This window comes from Perca fluviatilis, chromosome 8 (genome assembly GCF_010015445.1).
Source record: "Perca fluviatilis chromosome 8, GENO_Pfluv_1.0, whole genome shotgun sequence".
In the NCBI taxonomy this organism is placed as follows: Eukaryota; Metazoa; Chordata; class Actinopteri; order Perciformes; family Percidae; genus Perca; species Perca fluviatilis.
In genome coordinates, this window is record NC_053119.1 from 39,326,889 (window position 1) to 39,339,607 (window position 12,719).

Here is a 12,719-nt window from a genome sequence, read left to right on the forward strand (position 1 = left end):
AAAGAAATGCCCAGAAACCAGATCACGTTTCTCTCCCATCTAGGAATGCTGTGTGGACTAGCCAGACCTTCTGGCAATGCGAGACTACTGTGCAATAAATCCCAACAGCCCCTGTTTTTCCTGAAGAAACTTTCTAAGTTTAATGTGAACATGACCCTCAAGACCATTTTATGTAAATCATATTTAGAGTTTGACTTATCCTTCAGGGGTTCTGGAGAAAGCTGCGAGCAGCAACACCAGGCCGAGCAGTGGCCCATCAATCATGAATCAAAAGTTCCCGTTCAGACCAAAAGACACCTTTACTGACTCTTCCTGGAGGAGGTCAGATGGCCCCTCCCCTCCTAGTCTGTCAAATGCTGACAAATGAACTTTAATGTTGTTACCTCTCCTGGAGAGTCCTTTCTTAAGATTATTTTTAATGTTCAGGCTCCAACTTTGAGATGTATTCAGGAGCTACTTTTTGCAGCTTCATAGAATCTCTCTCCCTCTTCTTCCTCGTTTTTCAGTAAATGTTTCTTCTTATCCTGGAAAATGGAAGACTGCAAACTAAGACTTATCAAGTTGACACAGAGTTAAAGAAGGTAAAGTCAGCTTATGAGACTTTGGAAACATTGTGTAATTATGATAGAAAAAGACAATCTACAAGTTAAACATTTAAAGATTAAAATTCAGTCTGTGTGTGATGTTAACTAGGACAAATATATTTATTGTATTCTCCACATAACATACAAAAACATTTCATTTCACAATGACTAAAATGTACATTCTAACAAACACATGAAGGCACTTTGAATATAATGGAAGTATCTGCTGACGTACTTTTGACAAAATAATGAAATGTGACAAGATACTAAAATAATATCTTGATGGATAAAAAGAAATCATCAGACACGTAATAATAACAAAAAATGCAAAAGAAAAACATTTCCTCCACAACCATCCTTTTAGCCGTACCTTGAGATGTGTTAAAGAGGCTGCCTTCACAACATAATGACATGTAAGAAAACAGGTCATAACTAAACCATGAGACAGGACTAGACCCCCCTGTGATGTGGCCAGACGCACACATTCCCCCTCCCACCCATAAACATTTATACATTCATTCAGCAAGCAATAAATCAAAGTATGTATTACATCTTCTAGTTTCTTTTCTTCTGTTTTTTCAGCTGAAGCAGTGACCCTCGTTGGACATTTGTTTCTAGATGTTAACAGGTCACTTTACTGCAGCGCAAATAACCAGGCTTCAGATTATCTCACACTGAGCTGGAAATGATTTTCACTTGGAAATGATGTGTCCACATGAGCATATTCAGGTTGCTTTTGAGAAGATTTAAATTGTATCAGCAATATATTTATCATCCTTAGTCTTCTGTCTGGTGGGTTTGGTTGCAGAGTTATGGACGGACTTTCATTTCACAGATCCAGTTGAGTGGAATGGAACAGCTTACATCATTCCAGTTGTTTTCTGAATCAAAATAACGTATTTCCACACAGTCTTCACCGTACTCATCGTTAGGCTCCCCGGAAACCCAGTAGCTGAAAAAAAAAGAGCTTTTATCAGAGAACACAACCCAAGAAGCACAAGATAGTGATTTAGTTTGAATGGACCAAATGGTAAAAATGTGTGAACCTTTTGGTCAGTGGAGTCCCATCCACCCATTTCCACGTCCCCTCTGTCTCTGAGTCAGTCAGGCCAATCCACAGTCTCTTCTCAAACTTTATTGTGAAATTCTTGTTTAAAAAAAGAGTTCACAATCTTTAAACAATATAATAGAATCTTTACCACATTCACACCTATTGAACTAATTTCAATGTATCAGCCACCGCATTGACCTTTACATTCATTCAACATTTGTATTCTTTATTCAAAACTATGTCTGACACACACACACACACACACACACACACACACATACCTGTTCTTCTTTGCTGTTGATAATCACCAGGTCTGCACCTTTTTGAAGACAGTCATCTCTACTCTCTTGCCAGGTTTTCTTGACAGAAGAACTGTAGTAGAAACTACCTCTGAAATACTCCCATCCTCCTTGACCTTAGTGAAAACAGAAAGAACCCAAATGAACAATAAAATTGACTAATCTTTTTCAGTGGACTTTCCTTGGGACAACAAAAGGGCAAAATATTATTTGGGGGGAAAATAAAAATGATTGTTAAGTCAACAAATGTAAATGTGACAGTAGTTATAAATGTTGTATGAGGCCAGTTTTATGAATTATATGTGAGCAAAACTGTTTACATCCGAAAAAAAAAGAAAAAAAAAAAAAAAAAAAAAAATTAAAATAAAAGGATTGTTTGAACGGATACATTCTCTTGACATTTACTGCATGATTATACTGAGAAGCACCCTCTGTAATGTGCTGTTGATTTATCATTTGGAACAGACAAATTTTTTTTTTTTTTTTTTTTTATTTTTTTTTTTTTTTTTTCCCAAAAAAAAAAAGTTTTCCGGAAGGGACAAAAACAATCTTTTCATATATCACTGTATCCCATACATATTCAGACCCGCCCAGGTAGATTAAGTCCTAATTTAAAAAAAGTATCCCATTTAACCATCTATTTTCATAATATAATATATATTAATTTCAAACTCACAAGTAGGTCCATAGCAGGAAATACAAAAAAATAAAATAAATATATATAAAAAACGCCCTTCAGCATGTTTATAGAACGTACCGGGGAGAGCAGCATCTGCACAGGGTTTAGCGATAAAATGCGTTATATGACGCTAAAAGAGACTTTTAGCGTCAATAACAACGCCAAAGGCACCTGACCAAGCGTCCGTATTTTACGAGATGGGAGTGAGAATGTGTTGAACGGGTGGTCCAAAAAAAACAGCAGGTCCCAGCATGTAGGAGCTCTTCTCCTGGTCAGTGTTTTAACCCACTGTTGGCCTAGCTAGGTTTCATAAGAAAATCAGAAAAGCACACAGAGCATCCAGTTGGACTCCATCCAAAACGCTTTATAAACACTCCTATTTCTGTCTCTCTCATTTATTTCCCGACTTGGAAAGAAACTTTGGGACAATCATGATGTTTACCGGGAACTTTACATGTAAAATAATCACTTGCATTTGCCTATTATTGGACTTGCACGCTTCTGGATCCAAACTCTGATTATTGAATCACATCCCTCTTACCTAAGTTATTCAGCTTCTTCTTCAGGTCATCTCTCTCCTCAGTCAGGTTTTTGAAACCAGCCTCAACATCTGAAACAGAACTCTCTATTAATGTTAGTGCAGCACAAGTTCTCTTTAGATAACAGAGTATCAGAAACTGCTGAATGTGACTGCTGTAAAGAAACGACAAGTGTGGATTACGACATAGCACTTTGTTACTGTTCATTAAGGAATCTACACTTATAAAAAGGTTTTATTATTTAATCTGTATTGCACTTTATAGTCTAAAGTAGTTGTTTCCTCTTCTTCATCTAAAACTAGGGCTGGGGGATATGGAGAAAATCAAGAATCACAATATTTTTGACCAAATACCTTGATATCAATATTGAAGCAATATTTTGGTACTTTCACAAAATATTTACACAACGAGAGTTTTGAGAAATAATCATCAGTAAGATGGATTTAAAGAGTAAGTGGTTAAAGGCAAATAACAGAACAGCTGTAACAGTCTGGTAAGTTCATCACATTAAGTACATCACTTTACTGTAATGCAGCCTTTAAAACCAGGAAAAGACTACACTTATACCATTTAATGATAACCAAAATCTAAATAACCAAAATCCAAAATGTTTACCGGGAACTTTACATGTAAAAATAATCACTTGCATTTGCCTATTATTGGACTTGCACGCTTCTGGATCCAAACTCTGATTATTGAATCACATCCCTCTTACCTAAGTTATTCAGCTTCTTCTTCAGGTCATCTCTCTCCTCAGTCAGGTTTTTGAAACCAGCCTCAACATCTGAAACAGAATCCTCTATTAATGTTAGCGTAGCACAAGTTCTCTTTAGATAACAGAGTATCAGAAACTGCTGAATGTGACTGCTGTAAAGAAACGACAAGTGTGGATTACGACGTAGCACTTTGTTACTGTTCATTAAGGAATCTACACTTATAAAAAGGTTTTATTATTTAATCTGTATTGCACTTTATAGTCTAAAATTATCTGTTGTTTCCTCTTCTTCATCTAAAACTAGGGCTGGGGGATATGGAGAAAATCAAGAATCACAATATTTTTGACCAAATACCTTGATATCAATATTGCAGCAATATTTTGGTACTTTCACAAAATATTTACACAACGAGAGTTTTGAGAAATAATCATCAGTAAGATGGATTTAAAGATTAAGTGGTTAAAGGCAAATAACAGAACAGCTGTAACAGTCTGGTAAGTTCAGAAAAGTACATCACTTTACTGTAAAGCAGCCTTTAAAACCAGGAAAAGACTACACTTATACCATTTAATGATAACCAAAATCTAAGACGATATCTAGTCTCATATACCATATCAATAAAATATTGATATATTGCCCAGCCCTATCTTATACCGTATCATTAGCTCTCTTATAACTGCATCAGTGATCACTAGTGATCCTCTCGCATTGCCAGACCTATCTCCATGGCACCGCGGGCAAAAATCTGGCCCCTCCACACATACACTACACATAGGAATAAACATGGTCAGGGGTTGTTTTGCATTTCTTTGAACCAATCACAATCGTCTTGTGTGGCGCTGAGATCTGGAGGCAGTGAACGTGGTTCTGAAAAAAATCATCTCAGGAAGGAACTTGTTTTGGTGAAATATTTGCACCCAGCAAAAGAAAATGCCTCATACAATATTAAATGAAGTTAACTGTTCACACAAAGCAGTAACGTGAGCTATTTAAATGAGCTGGATACATGGTTAAACCTCATTAGCTCTTAGCAGTGTATCGCTGTGTGTACTTTGTCCGTAGTTAGAGAGTAAATGTTAAAAGTACTTTCATCATCGTACTTACCAAAGTTGGTTCTCTTCAAGGCGTCTTTCTCTGAAACTGTCATTATGAGAGGAGAGGTTATCATTATTTTCAACAGAATCAGATTAATATTAGTTTGTTTAGTTTCACTTTGGGAAAACAAGAGCCAAGGTGGTGTAAATGACACATCTGGATGTTGGCTGTATCATATGAGGGACCACAGATTTTAGTGTTTAAGGGTTTAATTTAATTTTAACAGCCAAGAACAAAAAGGAACTCCAGAAAATAATAACTGATCTTCTTCTACAGCGTCACAAACAACTTTAATCTTTTGTTATTTAATGTTGCTGACTTGGAAAGAAACTTTAAGACAATGGTATTTAACTAGGAGCTTTAGCTTTATTTGCCCAATATTGGACTCTCAGTCTCTCTTCAGTTGGATTATGTGATTAAAGAGATCAATAAATGTAAAACACAATTTCCAAGACGGCTTTCTTGAATAAAATCTAGTAAATTATTGTTAAAACGGCTTAAGGTTTTGTTTTTTTTAATTAAAAAAATGATATTATGATTATGACATTATATGATGATCAATTTCAGGTCATATTGTCCAACCCTACTGCACAGTGATAATAATATGTTTCTAAATGCTCTTAGAGCAAGTGATCGTCATAACTTGTAAGATAATGACTTCTGAACTGAGGTGGTTTCCGTTTTAACTTTCCTGTTACAGAGCTGAGATGCTAAATTAGTAACAAACTCACAGAATACTCACAGAGAGAAACAACAAGGAAAATGATGAGAGCAGCTTGTAGCACACAAAAGAGTCCAAGGATCACAGCAGCCAGCCTGTACCGTTTTATACCTGTATGTACACACACACACACACACACACACACACACACACACACACACACACACACACACACACACACACACACACACACACACACACACACACACACACACACACACACAATCAGATCAAACTTTTTTCAGTTGTACATAAGTAACCCTAACCTGTGTGGCAGCGCACCGACTCCAGCAGTTCCTCCCAAAGGTGGTGGGCCCTTGGGATGGAGAGGGAGGTGCTACGTTGCTTCTTCGGGCTGTGGACTGTTTTCTATGTTTTATTCTTTTTCTTGTATGTCATATTTTTTATTCTTGATTCTTGCATACCTGCTGGCTGCTGTAAAATGCTATATAAATAAATGTTGATTGATTAATTGGACATTATCCTCATTCATGTTTTAGGACGCTACCAATGAAAAGTCAAAAATTAGAATGGAAGTAGAGAGAGACTCATTGCTATGGAGTAGGGATGGGCGGATCGATACTGTGGTACTGATAGATCCATACTTACAAGCTACTCATTTGGTATCGACTCATGTAAAAAAACTATCTATAATAAAATGACATTAAACAAAGCCGTGGCGCTCATCAAACATGAGAGAGAGCAAAGAAACAACAGTGGAGAAAAGAAGTGTGGAGAAAAGAATGGTGGAGAATGGCAGAAAGGAAACAAGCAGTGTGGTGCTAATTTTCACCTGAAGATAAAAAAACAGCAAGATGCACTATTTTTGACACTTTGAAAGTCATAAGGAGAATGTTAATAGTTTACTTGTTTTTTTCCGTGTAGGCTTAGAAGATTAGAAAATCTTCACGATCAATCAAAATTAGGCAAATAAAAATGTAAAGATCTTTCTGTTTTGATTTCCAAAGAATGAAAGATTGTACTGTATTTATGAGGTCATTTGTATGTAGAAGTTGCTCTGGAAAAACTTGTGGTCTATGTTATAATTATTGTTTTTTTATTATATATATGTCATAGTATTTCTTTAAAATACTGTACTGTACTAAAATAGAAATGTTTGTGCTCATAAAGCACAAACATTTTTATTTAATTGTACTCATATTTGCTTTTTTAATTAATTTGTTTTTAATAGCAAGTATGTGTAATGTGATTTGCCATTACGTGTAATAATCTTTTTCTGCTAAAAAGGCCATTATGAAAAAATATCACATACCCATTTAAAAAATGATATCGATGAGATTGTAATAAAAAGGATTGGTATCATATTGAATTGAAAAAGTTTGGTATCACCCATCCCTACTATGGAGATGATACGTCTCGTCTCATTGGTGTTAACTACAGAACGCTGCAGATGGCTCATTGCAAGTAGCTGCAAGTTTTCACTCGTCTCGTTGTGAATCTTTGGTCTGAACTGGACTCCACAACTCAGTTCAGTACTACAGTTTACTGTGTTTTTACCTGTTTTCAACAAGTATTTTCTTAAATGTAGAATGTGTTCAGAAAAAATAACAGATTTTTTCTTTACCTGGACCTTAAAATAAAAACATTGCACTCCTATGAAAATTAAGTAAAACAAATAGGTAGTATGTTGGTCGTAAAAGGTAACAAAAGATGTTAAAATGCATAAATGGTTAATCAAAAGCAACAGTTAAATTTTTTTTTACAAAGGCTATGTTCACATCTGCACTTAACCCTGAGATTGCTTTGTTACAATTGAATGTAGAAGATAAGATTACTACGGAGCCTCAGAAGATTTCGTGGCCTTGATTTATTATTTTGTGGCCAAGCGTTATTAGTATGGAGGAAATATTTCTTCATAATTCAAATTGAAAGTCCAGAGAGAAAACAAAGCAAGATGAAATTAAAAAAATTATTATTTTTTTTTAAATTTTCCATTTGGCCTTGGCTTTTGAAATTCAATTTATCATTGGCTTTTAATTTTCATTTAATATTTGGCTTTTGAATTTCAATTTAACATTGGCTTTTAATTTTCATTTAATATTCTGCTTTTGATTTTCAATTTAACATTGGCTTTTAATTTTCATTTAATATTTGGCTTTTGAATTTCAATTTAACATTGGCTTTTAATTTTCATTTAATATTTGGCTTTTGAATTTCAAATTAACATTGGATTTTCATTTGGATTTAATATTTGGCTTTTGAATTTCCATTTAACATTGCCTTTTCATTTGGACTTGACACATGTCAATGTAAATGAGGAGGCATGGCCCAAAGGCTGGTGGGAGGGTCTGAAACGAAAGAGGTGCAGAGGCACCTTATGAACAGCAGGGGGAGCTGACTGCTGAGGAGCATCTGTCTGCAGCTTCGCCACTAGGCGGCTTGGCGTCTTATTTCACATGATAGAAACTGATGATGTAGGCTAAACACATACGACATTTCATGCAACAACAGTGAAGTTTTCATGTAGTTACTAATTGTAATTAATTGTTAGTGAGGAATAGATTAGGACTGTATTTAAAGATGATTCTGGTTTCCAACTTCGCCCTAGGTGTGTCTGTTTAAAACACTCTACACAGTTAATTTATCGCATAAAAAAGTCTCAGAAGTGAATTTAGTGGTGAAAAAGCAGATGGAAATTATAAAAAGTTTCCAGTTGTTTGTTGCTGCTAATATGGCAAGCTCCTGATCTAGATTATAGAATCGATATTTTTTTTATATAATTTCCATCTGCTTTTTCACCACTAAATTCACTTCTGAGACTTTTTTATGCGATAAATTAACTGTGTAGAGTTTGAATATGGGCAGTTTTACAAACGTTGATGGCCAACTGCACATTTTCTCCGATGTTGTCAGAAGCTTCAGTCTGACGGGACAGCCAGCTGGTGGCGGCCGGGATCGCCTCCCTGCTGGCCGGCCAGTGATGCTTACAGACACCGCTGTCAGCTGGAAGTTTGAAAAAGTACACGGGCTGTACAAAAGGCCGTCAATCAGGAGTGATTGTTGTGAGTAGGCTACAAGTTGGAGAATAGCGCGGACACTCACCTCACACCGCGTGCACCACCCGGAGAAAAAAGTGAGAGAAAGAAAAAGGAGAGGTCGCAGTTCGGACGATGACTGACTACCTGGTTGTGTGCGTGTGTGTCCTCGAGATCTGACCACACACAAACACATGTACTACTACCCACACCCATGTTTCTACTGTTGCTTAATTAAATAAAACATCAAAAGAGAGAAGTTGTCTGAGTCCTGTTTTAAACAGACACACCTAGGGCGAAGTTGGAAACCAGAATCAGCTTTAAATACAGTCCTAATCTAGTCCTCACTAACACGGGCCCAATTATACATGAAAACTTCACTGTTGTTGCATGAAATGTCGTTTGTGTTTAGCCTACATCATCAGTTTCTATCATGTGAAATAAGAGGCCAAGCCAGCCTGGTTGTGAAGCTGCAGACAGATGCTCCCCAGCAGTAAGCTCCCCCTGCTGCTCATAAGGTGCCTCTGCACCCCTTTCGTTTCAGACCCTCCCACCAGCCTTTGGGCCACGCCTCCTCATTTACATTGACATGTGTCAAGTCCAAACGAAAAGGCAATGTTAAATGGAAATTCAAAAGCCAAATATTAAATGAAAATTAAAATCCAATGTTAAATTGAAATTCAAAAGTCAAATATGAAATGAAAATTAAAAGCCAATGTTAAATTGAAATTCAAAAGCCAAATATTAAATGAAAATGAATAGCCAATGTTAAATTGAAATTCAAAAGCCAAATATTAAATTCAAAAGCCAAAGCCAAATGGAAAAAAATAATAATAATAATAATATTTTTAATTTCATCTCACTTTGTTTCTTTCAATTTCTCTTTGGACTTTCAATTTGAATTATGAATAAATATTTCCTCCATATATTAGGAGTGGGAACGAAAAAAGTGTATATAAAAAGAGCCAGCACAACAGACTTTCTAGCCAATTCGATATATATAACCGCATAAACCCATAGACAATGCTAATTAAGAGTCACTAAATGTTTTAGAAAAGTTTTAAATTTATTTAGGTAATTTATTTTTTATTTTTTAACTTTATTTAGGTAATTTATTTTTTAAACTTTTTTCCTATGTTTTTGTGTGTAAGTGACTGATGGGAACAACAATCTTTGAAATTGGTCCAGTGAGAAGCGATAAAGCTTTTCATTAAAACTTTTGCCACTGACTCAGATTATTATTCTAAGTGTCTGATAACATTATGGAAAGGATCCCTACAGAGATAGGTCTTTGTAAAACCTCTTTAAGAGACCAGAAACAGTTCTTTATTTACATGGAGTCTGTTGGGTTTATTGGACGCAATTTTGTGGATGTTTTTAAAAAAGGATCTTACTCTTTAACAGAAAGGTTAACCTCCTTAGAAATCCTTTCCATAATGTTGTCAGACACTTAGAATAATAATCTGAGTCTGTCAATGGAAAAACGAGCACTTTTGTGAACGTAAAAAAAATTGCCCTCTAACTTTGTAGCTTGTTTGGCTGAAAACAGCTGGCTCCTATCTTTAGCTCTAACGCTGTTATTGAATGAGTTGTGTGCGTCTTTACGCATGGTGGGTAGCCTTTACTTGGAATAAGACATATAGTAGTTGCTGTTGATAGTCTACCTATACCTATCTAGCCACGACTTATTTATCTTGTTCCCAGGCATTAATAATGCGTGGCCACGCAATAATATTTTTTATATCTGTGATCCTTCCAGCTCCGTGGATTACTGTTCACATTGTTGCATTTTAAAACTGAACCTTATAATGGTGAAACCATAAGAATTTTAATTCTCACCGGACTCTGCAGCAGCCACTTTCCTGTTTTCATCAGAGCGGACCTTTGATTCAACACTCCTGGCTGAGGTATCAGGGACGTTTCCATATATACGATCCTCTTTATGGTAAGCCATCGCCATATTTTAGCCACTGGAGAGTGATGAAGGTGTTGGTCAAACTGTTTTCTTTAAATGATGCTGATCTCTGATCAGATTCTTCTTTTATGTTTCTCTCTGCTTATACAGCAATTCTCTCTCTCTCTCTGGAAAAATGAGGAAGAAGAGAGAGATCTCTCTCTTCTTCCTCATTTTTCCAGTTCCTTTATTACTCAACTTATAACTTGACGATAACGAGGCAAAGAGTGTAGCGATTGCGTTTTGACATTTGATAATATATGCCCATTATTAAAGAAAGATATGTTATATGATACTACCCTGTATTCCATGCAGTCGGGCCATCTCCTCCTCCTGCGCTCTGTAGAGGACAATGTGTTGGTGAGACAGCGCCGATTAAATGTTAAGAACGGATTTTGATTTTACATTTAAGTTGGATTTTAAAAGGTGTTTATGGAACAATGATCACTCAGTGCAAGCGCAAATAACACTGCTGGATTTAATCTTCATGATAACGTGGACCATATGGTGTGAAGAAATGTGCATGAGGCATCAATAGTAATCGTTCTTCTCACATTTACTTTCTGCAGTCTGACTTCAGTTCACCACCTCACCATCTGCGTCGCCAGTTCCCATTGTCTCCAACACGTATGCATGGGTCAGAGTTTGCGTGGAGGACCGCACATTCTGCCGTCAAGCTTGTTTTTTTTATAAATCACAGCCTTTGCATGGGAAGTGGCGTACGCACATTTTCAGCCCCGTTTTTGTGCATACGCCACGTTTATAAATGAGACCCCTGCTCTCCTCGTTGGCGTGCGGGTGGGACGAGGTTTGGGCGGAGCCTGGGAAGCACCGCTCTGTCTGTGATCACTTGCCACCATGGTGTAACCTCCTGCTGGCCCTTTGACTCCATGATCACAGTGCGCCCATATGTACGTGCGGTCCAGCCAGCACTACCACTTCAAATGAGCGGTCACAGACTTGTCAGCCACCCCCTTATATTTCCACGCTGCGCGTATACACTTCCTATTACGCTAACACAGTTTTCAACCTGGCTCTTTCCCCGCTCTGTTCCTCCTGTTTTAAATGTCTCAGGTCCCATTTGGAAAAACTCTTTTTGGCACAACTCATTTCACACTCATGAAGAATGTTCAGGAGACTTTAATGACTTACACAAAAGCATTTAATGGAATCTCAATTGAGGAGATAATTAAGGTAGACAGATCAGTTTAACCACAATGTGTAATCATGCAGTGTCATCCCAACTTCTGAAGTTCCTGTCTTCCTGAAGGAGTATTTCAAATCATGCTGGAGGCATTATCTTTAGCTTAGTCTATATACAAGACGTTCCCCTTCCAGGATTGTTCAGGTGCCGGCAGAAATTCCGCCAGATGTCCCTCATTTTCATCCAGATGTCCGTTACCTTCCTCTTTCTATTTTGTGGATTTGTGAGGACTATGGTTAACTGCTCCTCAGATCTCTGCAGGGTAAATCCAGACAGCTAGCTAGACTATCTGTCCAATCTGATTTTTTTGTTGCACGACTAAAACTACTTTTGAACGTAGACATGTTCCAACAAAAAAAGTTCCTTCCTGGCTCCGTCCGGCACTTAGCACCTGACCTGACCTGAATTAGACGTGGCTACCACTGTCTCAACACAGCAGGAGTTTCTAAGCTGGAAATTCCACTATTTGCAATATTTAATTGGATGGGTCAAACAACACAGGACTTTCACCCAGGAGACCGGGGATCGTGTCCCACGTGTCAACTTTCCTAGTTAGCCTAGTTACCACACTGGTAGGTGCAACTATCTGTTGCTGGTGGAGAGCCATGCCCAGGAATAAATACTGCCAGGTAGGAGAGTGGAATTAGAGGTAGCTGTGCAGGTAAGAATCAGCGGAATCGCCCGCAGCTGTACAGAGAGGTGGATCTCCTTGCAGACACCCCCGACACAGTGGGGACAAACACACATACAGACACCCCGGACACAGTGGGGACAAACACATATACAGACACCACGGACACAGTGGGGACAAAATAAAGGGAGAGAACAGCTGCCCACATAACACGTGTGTCATGGAAACGTAAGTCTACACATAACCTTTT

The 12,719-nt window shown here is 37.3% G+C and overlaps 1 protein-coding gene across 1 annotated transcript; it reads right to left on the reverse strand.

The window, feature by feature from the left end:
* Positions 1 to 1,112: 1,112 nt before the first annotated feature.
* On the reverse strand, positions 1,113 to 10,640 carry LOC120564311 (CD209 antigen-like protein C). Its single transcript, XM_039809161.1, has 8 exons — positions 10,520 to 10,640; positions 5,706 to 5,795; positions 4,973 to 5,008; positions 3,868 to 3,936; positions 3,155 to 3,223; positions 1,917 to 2,050; positions 1,631 to 1,731; positions 1,113 to 1,536 (listed from the first exon to the last, which is right to left on the reverse strand). The coding sequence occupies exons 1-8, from the start codon at positions 10,638 to 10,640 to the stop codon at positions 1,395 to 1,397; spliced, it is 762 nt and encodes a 253-aa protein (XP_039665095.1). The 3' UTR covers positions 1,113 to 1,394.
* Between the last annotated feature and the right edge of the window lie 2,079 nt (positions 10,641 to 12,719).